General features: G+C 35.1%; 1 protein-coding gene across 7 annotated transcripts in view; it reads left to right on the top strand.

Annotated features, from left to right (window-relative positions):
* NEGR1 (neuronal growth regulator 1) overlaps positions 1 to 14,677 on the top strand; it is a 925,952-nt gene that overhangs the window by 615,211 nt on the left and 296,064 nt on the right. For all 7 annotated transcript variants that reach the window (XM_002750998.7, XM_054236911.2, XM_078332239.1 and 4 more), the window contains one exon: positions 578 to 709. In XM_002750998.7, the coding sequence (XP_002751044.1) occupies positions 578 to 709 (132 nt within the window). The remainder of the gene's footprint in view (positions 1 to 577; positions 710 to 14,677) is intronic.

Here is a 14,677-nt window from a genome sequence, read left to right as displayed (position 1 = left end):
ATGTATTGGGTGAGTTATGTGTAGTGTATACACTGTACTTTTCTTGGCAGCATTAATAATTTTGGAAACTGAAATATAGCAATGGTTAAATATATCTCTATACTTTTTTCAAGACATCTGACTTGAATGCTTGAATAAGGGTAGGAGATTTCCCACAAAAGAAAAGTAACATTTAGTTAGGTTAAGTGTCAGGTTGCTGGCTCAAATGGTAGAAAAGTCAATATGTACCAAGTCATATTAGTGAATTTCATCTACACTGCTCAGAGGTTGTTGAACTCAATTACAGAAATGTGCAGAGTCTATTTGATGTGTGAAGAGGTTAGGAGACCACAATCAATTAAAAACAACACGTGTATATCCTGTTCTGTGGAAATAGTTGTTATAGTATACCTTGTTCTGCTTTGCTGTTTTCTCTGAGTTTTCCTCTGAACACAGAAGAACAAAAGGTTTAATAATTCCCCAGTTTCATTTGGAATTGTTTTGTCAGCAGTATCTTGTAGGAAGTCATGAAATTGTTGTTTTACTTGAAGGAAGCCTCAGGCAGCTACAATTAAACATGCTGTATTCTTTTTTATAGCAAAACCATTTGAAAATGGACAGTATTTGGACATTTATGGAATTACAAGGGACCAGGCTGGGGAATATGAATGCAGTGCGGAAAATGATGTGTCGTTCCCAGATGTGAAGAAAGTGAAAGTCGTTGTCAACTGTAAGTATCAGCACCTTTTTCAAGATGAGTTCTGAGAAAGATAAAACACCTTGAAAATTTCTGACTGAAATTTGTGTTGCTGTTTTGTTTTTGTTTTTTAATTTTACTTTAGGTTCTGGGGTACATGGGCAGATCATGCAGGATTGTTGCATAGGTACATACATGGCAAGGTGGTTTGCTGCCTCCATCCCCTTATCACCTATATCTGACATTTCTTTCCATGTTATCCCACCCCAACCTCCCCATTCCCCGCTGTCTCTCCCCTAGCCCCTCAACAGATCCCAGTGTGTGATGCTCCACTCCCTGTGTCCATGTTTTCTTACTGTTCAACATCTGCCTATGAGTGAGAACATGCGGTGTTTGATTTTCTGTTCTTGTGTCAGTTTGCTGAGGATGGTGGTTTCCAGACTTACCAATGTCCCTGCAAAGGACATGAACTCATCATTTTTTTTTATGGCTGCATAGTTTTCCATGGTGTACATGTGCCACATTTTCCTTGTCCAGTCTATCATCAGTGGGCATTTCGGTTGGTTCCAGGTCTTTGCTATTGTAAACAGTGCTGCAATGTGTTGCTGTTTTTAAGAGGTGGTTTATTAATAAAAATCACCTACTAACACTGAAGATGTGTAAATGTTAAAATGTTGGTTAGATTGTTTAATGTAACAATTGTCCCACATAAACCCACAATAATTCACTTTGATATATAGAGTGAAATGTGTCCAATATTCTCCTAGTCCCTGGCATTCTAAACTGTGGTATCCTTATCTACAAAGCACTAGAAAGCACTGTAGCCGGTGTTTTCCTTATGAGATTTACTGGAAGTGCACTGAAACTAAATTTAAGTGTGTAACTCCCAATCAAACCTGATAAAAATGAAGTGTGCTGGTCTGTACTCAAAGAACAGAGCTGTAGTGTGATGCTTTTGTTACTTGGGTGACTTACTTTGATTTCATTTGGGAAAAAAAAAGAGAAAACGAAGAAAGAATTTTTCCATACGTGTTGTTGTTAGGAAGTTAGAATATAAATTGGATTCCTGCAGAACCATCAATGCTAGTATGTTACACACTTTCCCTCAGTGCTCCCACCACACTGATATAAGATGATTTTCCAATAACATCCTATTATATATCTTATGATCTCAACAGTGATGATCACAATCATTTTTACTTTTCAAAAATTCCCCCCTAAGTCTTTATGTAAAAAATGTTCATACTGCTTAACTTCTTCAAATAGAAGACCTTTGGGATAGTTGTATTTTACCAGAAGTTATTTATAAACTATAGTTTTCATTTTTAAAATTCTACTTACTTGTCTTTCTATATATATGGTCCTTGCTAATAATGTGCACATAGTATTATGCCACAGATCAGAAGAAATTGTTCCGAATATATCCAGAATTGCTAAAGCTAATCAGCAGTTGTTTCATATTAATATGAGTCTTTCAGTCTCATGGGCCAAAAAATAACATTCAAAACTCTCCAAACAGTTGAGCTGTACACCAGAGCAAATCACTGTCATCAACTAACATTTGTCAGTGACTAATCTATGTACTTGGGTTGAGCTGTCTTTATTATACTGCACAAATGTGCATGATACCAACTCAGGAGGCAGTTTTTCAAGCAGGATTTCTCATGGAATGTTCTGCAAATAAACTGTGGCACAATCACCCAAAAAACTCATGAAAAATGGAAAACACCTGGGACCCACATCAGCCACACTGAATCAGAATCCTTGCAGTGGGGAGTGTGTGTTTGGCCTGGAAAACTTAATTTTAACAGGTTCCCACTTATTCTCAGGACTCTTATTGCAGAGAGCTACTGCTCATCATCTCTGAAATAAGAGGTAACAAACAAGTAAAAATTCCTGATCATTTAACACTAGTCATGTTTTTCCAAATATGTGTAAATTGATTTTATTGTTGAAGGTTTGAGGTCTTGGGAAGTGTAGTGGAGGGAAGACAGACATAGATCTACTAAGAAAAGAATATTTTTAGTAGTGAGCACTAAAAAATGAACGAGTAAACACTGTCAAAGAAACAAGGCACCAGCCCAGCAATCCTCTTGAACTCTAAAACCCAATAGGTCTTTAAAATGATGTCTCTGCTGGGGATGAAATTGACAACCCAGCTGCTCTACAGATTTGCATGGGCCCTATACGCTATGTACAAACCACAATTGTTTCTGAATTCACACTTTTCATTCCTCTGACTTTAGTTTGTTGCCATTTATTATTTAATCAAATTCTTTTTTCCCAGACAAGTGGGAAATTGAGACTGAAAAAATCAATTGAAGGAGGCAGAAACTTGAGGAAGAAACTAAATAAAGAGAAGAGAGTCTATCCATAAAGCAAAAGGACAGAAACTGGGGAACAAAGATACCAAGAATGCTGAAGAGTCTGCACAGTTTCATGGACAAAGAGGACAAAGACAAAAAGCAGTGTGTTACTCATAGCAATAGAGTAGTAAGAGTATTGTCATTTTCGTGCATGAATTCATTAAGACCCAGTTACTACAATGTGATAAGATGAGGGCTAGGTGACACCTGTACACAATGGGTTTATGTCATATCTGAAGCACCCTGAGATTTAGAAACCTCTTTATACATACATATAGTTGCATTTTAGGTTCTGGAATACATGTCAAGAACATGCAGGATTGATACATAGGTACATACATGGCAATGTGGTTTGCTGCCTTCCTCCTCATCACCTATATCTGGCATACCTCCCATGTTATCCCTCCCCAACTCCCTATCCCCCACTGTCCCACCCCTAGTCCCCTCTCAAAGACCTCAGCGTGTGATTCTCCTTTCCTTGTGTCCATGTGTTCTCAGTGTTCAACACACCCGCCTATGAGTGAGAACATGTGGTGTTTGATTTTCTCTTCTTGTGTCAGTTTGCTGAGAATGATGGTTTCCAGGTTCATCCATATCCCTGCAAAGTACACAAACTCATCATTTTTTATGGCTGCATAGTGTTCCATGGTGTATATGTACATCATTTTTCCTGTCCAGTCTATCATTGATGGGAATTTGGGTTAGTTCCAAGTCTTTGCTATTGTAAACAGTGCCACAGTGAACATACATGTTCATGTGTCCTTATAATAGAATGATTTATAATCCTTTGGATATATACCCAGTAATGGGATTGCTGGGTCAAATGGAATTTCTATTTCTAGGTTCTTGAGGAATCGCCACACTGTCTTCCACAATGGTTGAACTAATTTACACTCCCACCAACAGTGCAAAAGTGTTCCTATTTCTCCACATCCTCTGCAGCATCTGTTGTCTCCAGATTTTTAATGATTGCCATTCTAACTGGTATGAGATGGTATCTCAATGTAGTTTTGATTTGCATTTCTCTAATGACCAGTGATGATGAGCATTTTTTCATATGTTTCTTTGCCTCATATATGTCTTCTTTTGAAAAGTGTCTGTTCATATCCTTTGCCTACTTTTGAATGGGTTTGTTTTCTTCTTGTAAATCTGTTTTAGTTCTTTGTAGATTTTGGATATAAGTTCTTTGTCAGATGGGTAGATCACAAAACTTTTTTCCCATTCTGTTGGTTTCTGGTTTGCTATAATGATTGTTTCTTTTGCTGTACAGAAGCTCTGGAGTTTAATTAGATCCCATCTGTCTATTTTGGCTTTTGTTGCCAATGCTTTCATGAAATCCTTGCCTATGCCTATGTCCTGAAGGGTTTTGCCTAGGTTTTCTTCTAAGGTTTTTATAGTGTTAGGTCTTCTATTTAAGTCTTTAATCCATCTGGAGTTAATTTTAGTGTAAGGCATCAGGAAGGGATCCAGTTTCTGCTTTCTGCACATGGCTAGCTAGTTTTCCCAACACCATTTATTAAACAGGGAATCCTTTCCCCATTGCTTGTTTTTGTGAGGTTTGTCAAAGATCAATGTGGCATTCCCTCCGAGGCCTCTGTTCTGTTTCATTGGTCTATATCTCTGTTTTGCTACCAGTACCATGCTGTTTTTATTACTGTAGCCTTGTAGTATAGTTTGAAGTCAGGTAGCTTGATGCCTCTAGCTTAGTTCTTTTTGCTTAGAATTGACTTGGCTATGCAGGCTCTCTTTTGGTTGCATGTGAGGTTTAAAGTGTTGTGTTTTTTTTCCATTTCTGTGAAGAAAGTCATTGGTAGCTTGATGGGGATAGCATTGAATCTATAAATTACTTTGGGCAGTATGGCCATTTTCACAATATTGATTCTTCATAACCATGAACATGGAATGTTTCTCCATCTGCCTGTGTTCTTTCTTATTTCGTTGAGCATTGGTCTGTAGTTCTCCTTAAAGAGGTCCTTTACATCCTTTGTTAGTTATATTCCTAAGTATTTTCTCTTCTTTGTAGTAATTGTGAATGGCAGTTCATTCTTAATTTGGCTTTCTTTAATTCTGTTATTGGTGTATAGGAATGCTTGTGACATTTGCACATTGATTTTGTATCCTGAGATTTTGCTGAAATTGCTTATCAGTTTAAGGAGATTTTGGGCTGAGACGATGGGGTCTTCTAGATATACAATCATGTCATCTGCAAAGAGACAATTTGGCTTCCTCCTTTCCTAATTGAATACACTTTGTTTCTTTTTCTTGTCTGATTGTTCTGGCTAGAACTTCCAATACTATATTGAATAGGAGTGGTGACAGAGGGCATTCATGTCTAATGCCAGATTTCAACTGGAATGCTTCCAGTTTTTGCCATTCAATATGATATTGACTGTGGGTTTCTCATAAATAGCTTTTGTTATTTTGAGATACATTCCGACGATACCTAGTTTATTGAAAGTTTTTAGCATAAAGATCTGCTAAATTTTGTCGAAGGCCTTCTCAGCATCTGTTGAGATAATTATGTGGTTTTTGTCTTTGGTTCTGTTTATGTGGTGAATTACCTTTATGGATTTGCATATGTTGGACTAGCCTTGCAACCCTGGGATGAAGCCTACCTGATCATGATGGATAAGCTTTTTGATGCGCTGTTGCAGTTGGTTTGCCAGTATTTTATTGAAGATATTTGCATCTGTGTTCATCATCGATACTGGTCTGAAGTTTTCTTTTCTTGTTGAGACTCTGCCAGGTTTTGGTATCAGGATGATGTTGGTCTCTTAAAATGATTTGGGGAGGATTCCCTCTTTTTGTATTGTTCGGAATAGTTTCAGAAGGAATGGTACCAGCTCCTTGTTATGTCTGGTAGAACTCGGCTGTGAACCCATCTGGACCTAGACTTTTTATAGTTGGTAAGCTTTTAATTGCTGCCTCAACTTCAGCCCTTGTTATTGGTCTATTCAGGGTTTCAACTTCTTCCTGGTTTAGGCTTGGGATGGTGTAAGTGTCCAGGAATTTATCCATTTATTCCAGGTTTACTGTCTTATGTGCATAGAGTTGTTTCAAAATAAAGGGATGGAGGAAGATCTACCAGGCAAATGGAGAGCAAAAAAGAAAGCAGGAGTTGCAATCCTAATCTCTGATAAAATAGACTTTAAACCAACAAAGATCAAAACAGACAAAGAAGGGCATTACATAATAGTAAAAGTACCAATGCAACAAGAAGAGCTAACGATCCTAAATATATAGGCGCCCAATACAGGAGCACCCAGATACATGAAGCAAGTTCTTAATGACCTACAAAGAGACTTAGACTCTCACACAACAACAGTGGGAGACTTTAACACTCCACTGTCAATATTAGACAGATTAACAAGACAGAAAATTAACAAGGATATCTAGGACTTGAACTCAGACTTGGACCAAGGAAACCTAATAGACATTTACATAACTCTCGACCCCAAATCCCCAGAATATACATTCTTCTCAGCACCACATTACACCTAATCTAAAATTGACCACATAATTGGAAGTAAATCACTCCTCAGCAAATGCAAAAGAATGGAGATTATAACAAACAGTCTCTCAGACCACACTGCAATCAAGTTAGAACTGAGAATTCAGAAACTAACTCAGAACCACACAATTTCATGGAAATTGAACAACTGGATCTTGAATGTTGACTGGATAAACAATCAAATGAAGGCAGAAATAAAGATGTTCTTCGAAACCAACAAGAATGAAGATTCAGCATACCAGAATCTCTGGGACACATTTAAAGCAGTTTCTACAGGGAAATGCAGAGCAATAAATGCCCACATGAGAAGCAAGGAAAGGTCTAGAATCGACACCCTATCATCAAAATTTAAAGAGCTAGAAGAGCGGGATCAAAAATCCTCAAAACCTAGCGGAAGACAAGAAATAACTAAGATCTGAGCAGAACTGAAGGAGATAGAGACACGAAAAACCCTTCAAAAAAAATCAATAAATCCAGGAGCTGGTTTTTTGAAAAGATCAACAAAATAGACAGACCAGTAGCCAGATTAATAAAAAAGAAAAGAGAGAAGAATCAAATAGATACAATAAAAACCGATAAAGGGGATATCACCACAGATTCCACAGAAATACAAACTACCATCAGAGATTACTACAAACAACTCTTTTTTTTTTTTTATAATGGCAGCAAACAAACCTGCCCTTTGCTATAGAGGGAGAAATTATCTTTATTATACTGGACTGTAAACAAATCTGCCTTTTACTCCATAGAGAGAACTACTTCTGTCTTCTAAGACTGAAAAGTTAGGAACAAAAACTGTCAGTGCCTCTGCTTACAAAGTGTGCAGAAATGTGAGAGACCCATGCAGAATTTTCTTCTAACACAAGATGGGAGCTGGAACGTTTGAAGTAGGGCCTGAAGATATTCTATCAGCTAACAAAGATGCTTTAGTGGTTTTGTTAAGGGTGTCAGACATTCTAGAATAGACAGAGAAGAAGACTTTGTTAATCACTTTAACTTAAGAGGGAAAACAGCAGGAAAAAGGAAAAAAAAATAGTAGGGTAGGGCTTTTGAAATCATGACACGGACTTCCTTTTTCTAAGAAGAATTTTCAGGTAGATAAGTGCAGTGATAAGTTGACATGTTGGTGAAGACATAATAGTAACCTGTCTCATATTAAGAAAATAGACCCAACAGGATTTTTAAATGATTTTAAACAATCAGTTTTGCCATTTGCTTCTCCCTGAATCATACCTTTGATAATTCACCCTTTTCTAAATGTTCCATGAAAAACTGTGTTTATTACTGTTTTTTTTTTTACCACTAATTGTGTTTAATACTGATGTCACATATATATAAGTGATATCTAAGTTGTGAAGGAGATCTGATTGTGAGCATGCCTGTAAATGTTTCTGGTTATGATAAGGCTTACAAGGTGTTAATTTTGTGAACTTGGCCCTTTAAAAGTAAAAAATTGAGAGTTACTTCTAGATTTGGTGAGCTGATTTCCCAGAGGAAATTAACCAAAGCCTACCGAACAAACTTTAGTTTGTCAAAGCCCAAAATTGAGCACAGTGCTCTATGTTACCAGCATGGAACTGCACATCCCCTGATAACCTGCAGATCCCCTAAAGATAGTATCATGCCAGGTTCAAAACGGCCCTTCCTTTCATCTTTATTAATCAATATTGATTGTGCACATGGAATTATAGTAGCTTTGTGAGTTATAATTTGAAGAGAAACTTTGTCCCTTTTCCCAAATGGGGTTCAAGATGAAATGTAATAAATTTCTATAAGTTCTGGTAGATTCAGTTATGTGGTAAGTCAATTCGAGAAGAAGATTTCGTTTTCCTGAAAGTTAGAAATGTTTAATGTTTTACTACTTGTCTAATACATCTGGCACATTCACTATACATTGAAAATACACATATACAATAAATAACATCAAACCTGCCACTGTGGATTTCTATTCAATTTAATTACATAGCAGTTTGGTGAGGTAATTGATATAATTGACTATATAATTGATTATATAGATCGGGCTGGTTGGTAGGTTAAATAAATCATTTCATTTTGAGTTATTCAAAGAAAGCCTTACTATAGATAGAAAGAAATTTGTAAGCATTAATATAATGGATTATTTCTAAGTAGGGGGATCTTAAGTGTTTATTCTCCATGTCTTTATCTGTAATTTTTTCCTTGCGTGTTTGTATGTGCATGAATTCCTTGTCCACCTTTTTAAAAACTAAAATAATGAAAAGGGATCATGAAAATTATCATAACTAAACCTTGTGACACTCCCCCACACACACACATACACAAGAGAAAAAAAATTGAGGCATTTGATTAGTGAAGCTAAAGAAAACTAGTGGATTTACACGTGGTCAGATTCCCCTTTATTTACATTCATGTTCTGTTCTTAGCAGAAGCCTCGTGGGTACTAGGTTCATAGTTATTATTGTAAATAACAAAATGAAAGAAGGAATGAGTTTCAGAAAGCCCATGGACTCAGTTGAATTGAAAAACAAAAGAAGCAAAAACAGGACACAGGAAAAGTCTAGTTAGAAAAGGTGTGAGTAAAAATCAAAAAGCTGACTCATTAGAAGTCAAATATAGAATTGAAAAATTTAGAAAGTATCCACTGACAAATCAAGTAATATAGTTCCATGCAGAAAAGTAGAATCCCAGGGATAAGAAATCAGCAAGGAATGGAAGACCTAGCCCTTTAATATGAAGGTTACTAATAATAGTAAAATGAATGGGGTTTTCTAATCTTGTGACAGAAGCCATCTGTTCTCCACTCTATTTGTATGTGTTCTTCCAGTTAAGAGTGCCAGTTTTGGATATGTGGACCTTATGGTCAGATATAATTTACTATAATTGTTAACAGATATCTTACTGTTCTATAATTTACTGGGTCTTTGAGACCTTGGGTGAGCTACTTTACTTATCTGACTCTCAGTTTTCACTTCTGTAAATTCAAGGCAATAAAAGATAATTTACATATATTTGCAAATTTATAAATTTTATAAATATATACATATATAGGAAGGTAAGTAAACTGACTCTAGAATGTGAGCTCTATGTGGAAAGGATTTTGCTGTTCTTTGTACACTGATATACTGATGTGTTGCTGTCACTTAGGATAGTACCTGGTTCATAGGTGTCCAATAATAGCATTGAATAAATAAAGGGTTAAACAGATTAGAGTCCTCCAGGTTAATCATTCTAGTAGGCAAAGCAGAAAAAAGATACTAGATTTGCCTCACAATTGAATTTTTTTTCTCCCAGGAAAATGAATAGATGATGTCTTAACTAGTATACTTCTAAGACTATTTTTTCTCCCAAAATTTCCAGGTGGATTCAATAAAGATCACCTGAAATTTACATACTGCTTTTACTCAGAGAGAAGCAGCACTAATTCCATTTTTAATAGATAATAAAATTAAGATGCAGAGATACTAAAACATTTAATAATTGCCCTGATTTTCAAGAACAAAACAGATATAAGTAAAGAGAGCTGCTAATTGGAAAAAAACGGAGTCAACCAGACTAAGGTGAAAAGAGGTCTAAACATTATTTCAGTTTTCACTCATGAAAGTCAGATTTAAAGATGGACCATTTTATTTGATATCAGAAATTATTTTATACACGTTTTCAGTAAAACAGAACTAAGTAATCTTACTATGATGAAATAAATAGTAAAGCATTTTTGGGTGTACTGTGAACTAAGTTTTTATCCAATAAGTTACAGGCACATATTTGTGCATTATTTTACATCTGCTACATATTCATTTATGCAAATATTCACGTTATCTTCCAATATAACTAGCTCCAAACATGTGGAATTGAATGTTTCAATTAGTATAACTTAGTACAATTATATGGAAGCTTGAAATGAGAAGCCACTAGGGAGTAGGAAAAGGAGGCTTCTAGAGAAATGACTGGTTTAAGGCTATTCCTAAAGTTTTTTCTAAAACCTTGGGCAATTTAGGCAATATGTCAAACTTCAGACTAGAAGAAGTTGCAGATGACAAGTGGCCATTACCTTGAATAAAGAGAAAATTTCATATTCAAAGTTTGAATGGGGCAATGGTACTATCATGGGACAAAAAAAAAAAAAAAAAGAAAACAGTGTTATTGGAATTCATAGGCATCACCTTAGTTTTTTATTTCTGGATCCATTTTATGCTCCTAACTTTACTTCTCGTTTACTTCATCCTTCATATCTGCCTGTAATTTAGGATACTCTGCTATATTTTATGTTTCTTTTTAAGCTAATTAACACTTATTTGGAACAACTCAAGGCATAAAAAGGCATATAGTTGTCTTTTAAATATATTAGTTCATATACCATCTCTAATGATGACACACTTTAGTCCATGTACATTTATATATTCACTTAGTTATTTACTTATTGCTTACTGAAAGAGAATCAAGGTGCTACCATCTGGGCTACTGTTTTTCAAAACTCATTATCCAGGAAAGGAGAAAAGCAAAAGAAACCCACAGTTGTAATACAGTGTGACAAGTGCTTTGATAAACCAATCATGAGGTGCTATGCAAGGATATAAGAAATAGACTAAACACAGCCTTGGGGTATCACCAAAAGGTTCTAAGAGGCCTTAGCCCTGATGGAGTTTAAAGGATTAAATTGAATTTGACAGATTTCTTTCTTTACGCAAAAGGAAAGAAAAGTCTTCCAGAAGAAACAACATTTGCTTAGCCTCATAAGAGTTATGAGGCAGAATGTGGTTTGTTTAGTCAGGATACAATGGACTGGGTCGGACCAGGAAACAAAACAGAAAAGAAGCTTCAGCATTGTGGAGGGAAGCAGGACCAGGTGAGAGTTAGTGAATTTCTATAGGCATACTTAGATCCAGTGTTTTATAATGAAAAAAGAATAACTTTGAGATGATAGAACTGCTCAGAGGTCATCTGAATATTAAACAAATGAATTTAAATATTTTTATTCTGTACATTCACAAAGAATACTTGGAAGATTTCTGTTTTATCATAGCAGAGCAAGAGAAGATATTAAAATGATAATACTGAGTACAATGCCAGTTAAAAGAGATATGAGGTGCTAAGAAATATGAAGAAAAATTCCCCAAAGTACTAAACATTAAATATTAGAAACATGGATAATCACCCAAAAATTCTTAAGTAAAATAATTCTTAATACAACAAAATTAAAACAAACAAACAAACAAACAAAAAACTAAGAATTAAACCTTTTCTATTCACCTTGGGACTTTCACGGTATAAAAAGTTAATTTAATTCCATGATTTCTATAATCCCTCAGTTGAAGTAAAACTGTGTTATTAAACATACAGTTAAAGAATACATGATTTTTCTATTAAGGGAGACATAATTGGACCTTTGTTTTAAATGTTAGACATACACTTCAATTAATGACTAGTGTGCCAAGACTATTTTTACTTAATGAGTCTGATATCCAGTTTAACTTAATTGTATTCTCCCTTACATTTATCTTTGTTATGAGGATTTTTAGTGTTAAGAGTCTATTTGCCTTTTTGTTCATAGATAATCAACATACTTCTTTAGTAATGAAATATGCATATTTTAATTTTTTCTCCTTTTTCTAAGAATAAAAAATAAAACAATTCCTTTGCTTTAATATAGGAGCAAAACATTTTGCTAGATGTCAACCTGTGTTTATTTTATTTTATTTTATTTGTAGTTCACTCTAGGTTGGCAATCATCACTTCAAAAAATATACATGAAGTAATATGTATAATAGAATTTGACCATCAGCTAGCAGTAAGAAAGCAATTTCTAACAGGATAAAATACTCTGTGTTGAAAATGACTCCATGCCAAACTGAAGAAAAGTGATAAAGTCAAAGTCAGGAAAGAACAAACATGGCAAATCTCTGTCTGTCTATCTGTCTGTCTGTCTGTCTGTTTGTCTGTCTGTCTGTATTGTCTGTCTGTCTGTCTGTCTGTCTGTCTGTCTATCTATCTATCTATCCATCTATCTATCTGTGTGTGTGTGTTATATATATAAAACTTACATGTGTGCATTTCTGATGCTGTATTCCTCTAGATTCATGTTCTAATAAGCAGCTTGAAGGACCAAACCCTGAAAATCATCGCAGGGTGCCTTTTGCTAAATATACTCTTCAAAATGATCTAAACATTTCAAACATTACTTTAGCCAGTACAAACATATAGTTTATAACTTGTATTTACCTAAATCCAGCTTTATCAGCATGTTTCCTCGGTGCTTCCAGGAAAAAAAAAAAAAAAATGTTCCTCAGCACACGAAGCAAGATAATTTATGGATTGAACTCTTTTTAACCAATATGTGAGAGCCATTTATAGAATGAACCACACTGAATTAATATCCTTGGGTCTTTGCCATATCATCATTATTAAACTTCAGAGGAATTGCCAAATATGCTTATGTCTGACAATGCACATATTTGTGTGTTTTGTGTATGTGTATATGTGTGTGAAGGGAGAGAAGTGGAGTGATTGGGGCAGAGTATGGTAGAAATAGTATAAATAATAGCAGTATGTACAATAATTGTGGCAGACACATTTAGAACAAAAGCATCCTCATCATGGGGAACCATCTTTGGTACATTCAAGCTTACTAGCTTGTCTCCACTCATTTCTTTCTTATTTATATATTCTCTCTATCTGTCTTCCTCACCCTCATTAACCTTTATTTAATGTTAATGGTATTTAATGTTATTCTATTTACATTTATTCAATGTTAATTTATATACTTACATTTATTTAATTACATTTATTTAATGTTAATTTATTTGTGACTATCATATTATTCATTTACTCTTCTCTCTTTCCTCTTATTTCTACTCACACGTATAGTGATATTAAACCAACTTTTGAAAGACATCCATATAATGGAGATTAATAATGAATTTTATTCAGTCTCCTTGGTTGGAATCATTTTAAATATATGGATTACCAAATAACCACTCACTAAACATACTGAATTATTCGGTCTGTATTTATTTGCCAATTAATCAATGGGTGCAACTGCTTTTTCAACATTTACTGAGTGATAAAATTTTGAGTTAAGTTATTACAGGATAATGAAAATAAAACAGAAGAGAACGAAGATTGGAATTCTGTTTTTAACTCAGTACTTAACTAATTATACAACTTTGGGCAAAAAAACCTGAAATCTAGGTCTCAGTCTCTCCATTTAGAAAATGAGAGAATCACTCTCTGGTACCACCTACTCATAACATTCTGATGTTTTTCTGATAGTTATTTAAGTTTTTTAGGGACTGCATGAATTTGCCTCCTAGCAGGCAGGAAGCAAAGGTTTAAAGCTACTGTTTGGCTTCAGTGTCAAATGATTCTGGGTGATCTCAGACTTTTGCTTTGTGAATTCTTTGAGAAATTAATAAGGATGATAATTTAACTCTCTTATGCATTGGTGGCAAACCTGGGCAAACTTTTCATTCCTTAAAATTTAATTCATGTAAAGAATAAGTACAGTAATAAAGACACAAATTTCAGAAAACCTTAAAGTAGAAATTCTGTTTATGCAATGGAGTGTGACAGAGGATAACAAAAATGGGATTTGGAATTAGACAGATGTCAGTTTTAATCTTAGCTCAGTTACTTATAAGCCATGGAAGATTTGGAAAATTAGCTAATGTCTCAGAGGCTCAGTTTTCCTATATAAAAAAAACTGGAGACAATTATTACCACCTTAAATATTGGTTGTAAGCTTTCTCATAATACATTAAAAACAACAAGAATGACTGGTGCAAGGCAAACAACTTTGTATATCAATAGTATTAGAAAGTAGCATTTTGTTTACATGTCTACCTTCCTCTGTAGCCTGTGAACTCTTTGAAAAGGGAAACTCTTGAGAGGCTGAGGCAGGTGGATCACCCGAGGTCAGGAGCTTGAGACCAGCCTGGCCAACACGATGAAACACCATCTCTACTAAAAATACAAAAATTAGCTGGGCGTGGTGATGGGCACCTGTAATCCCAGCTACTCAGGAGGCTGGGACAGGAGAATCACTTGAACCTGGAAGGTGGAAGTTGCAGTGAGCCGAGATTGCACCATTGCACTCCATCTGGCTCAGGGTGACAGAGCAAGATTCTGTCTCAAAAACAAAAAATGCATATA

This window comes from Callithrix jacchus, chromosome 7 (genome assembly GCF_049354715.1).
Source record: "Callithrix jacchus isolate 240 chromosome 7, calJac240_pri, whole genome shotgun sequence".
NCBI classification, from domain to species: Eukaryota; Metazoa; Chordata; class Mammalia; order Primates; family Cebidae; genus Callithrix; species Callithrix jacchus.
This window is presented reverse-complemented; position numbering and strand designations above follow the sequence as displayed.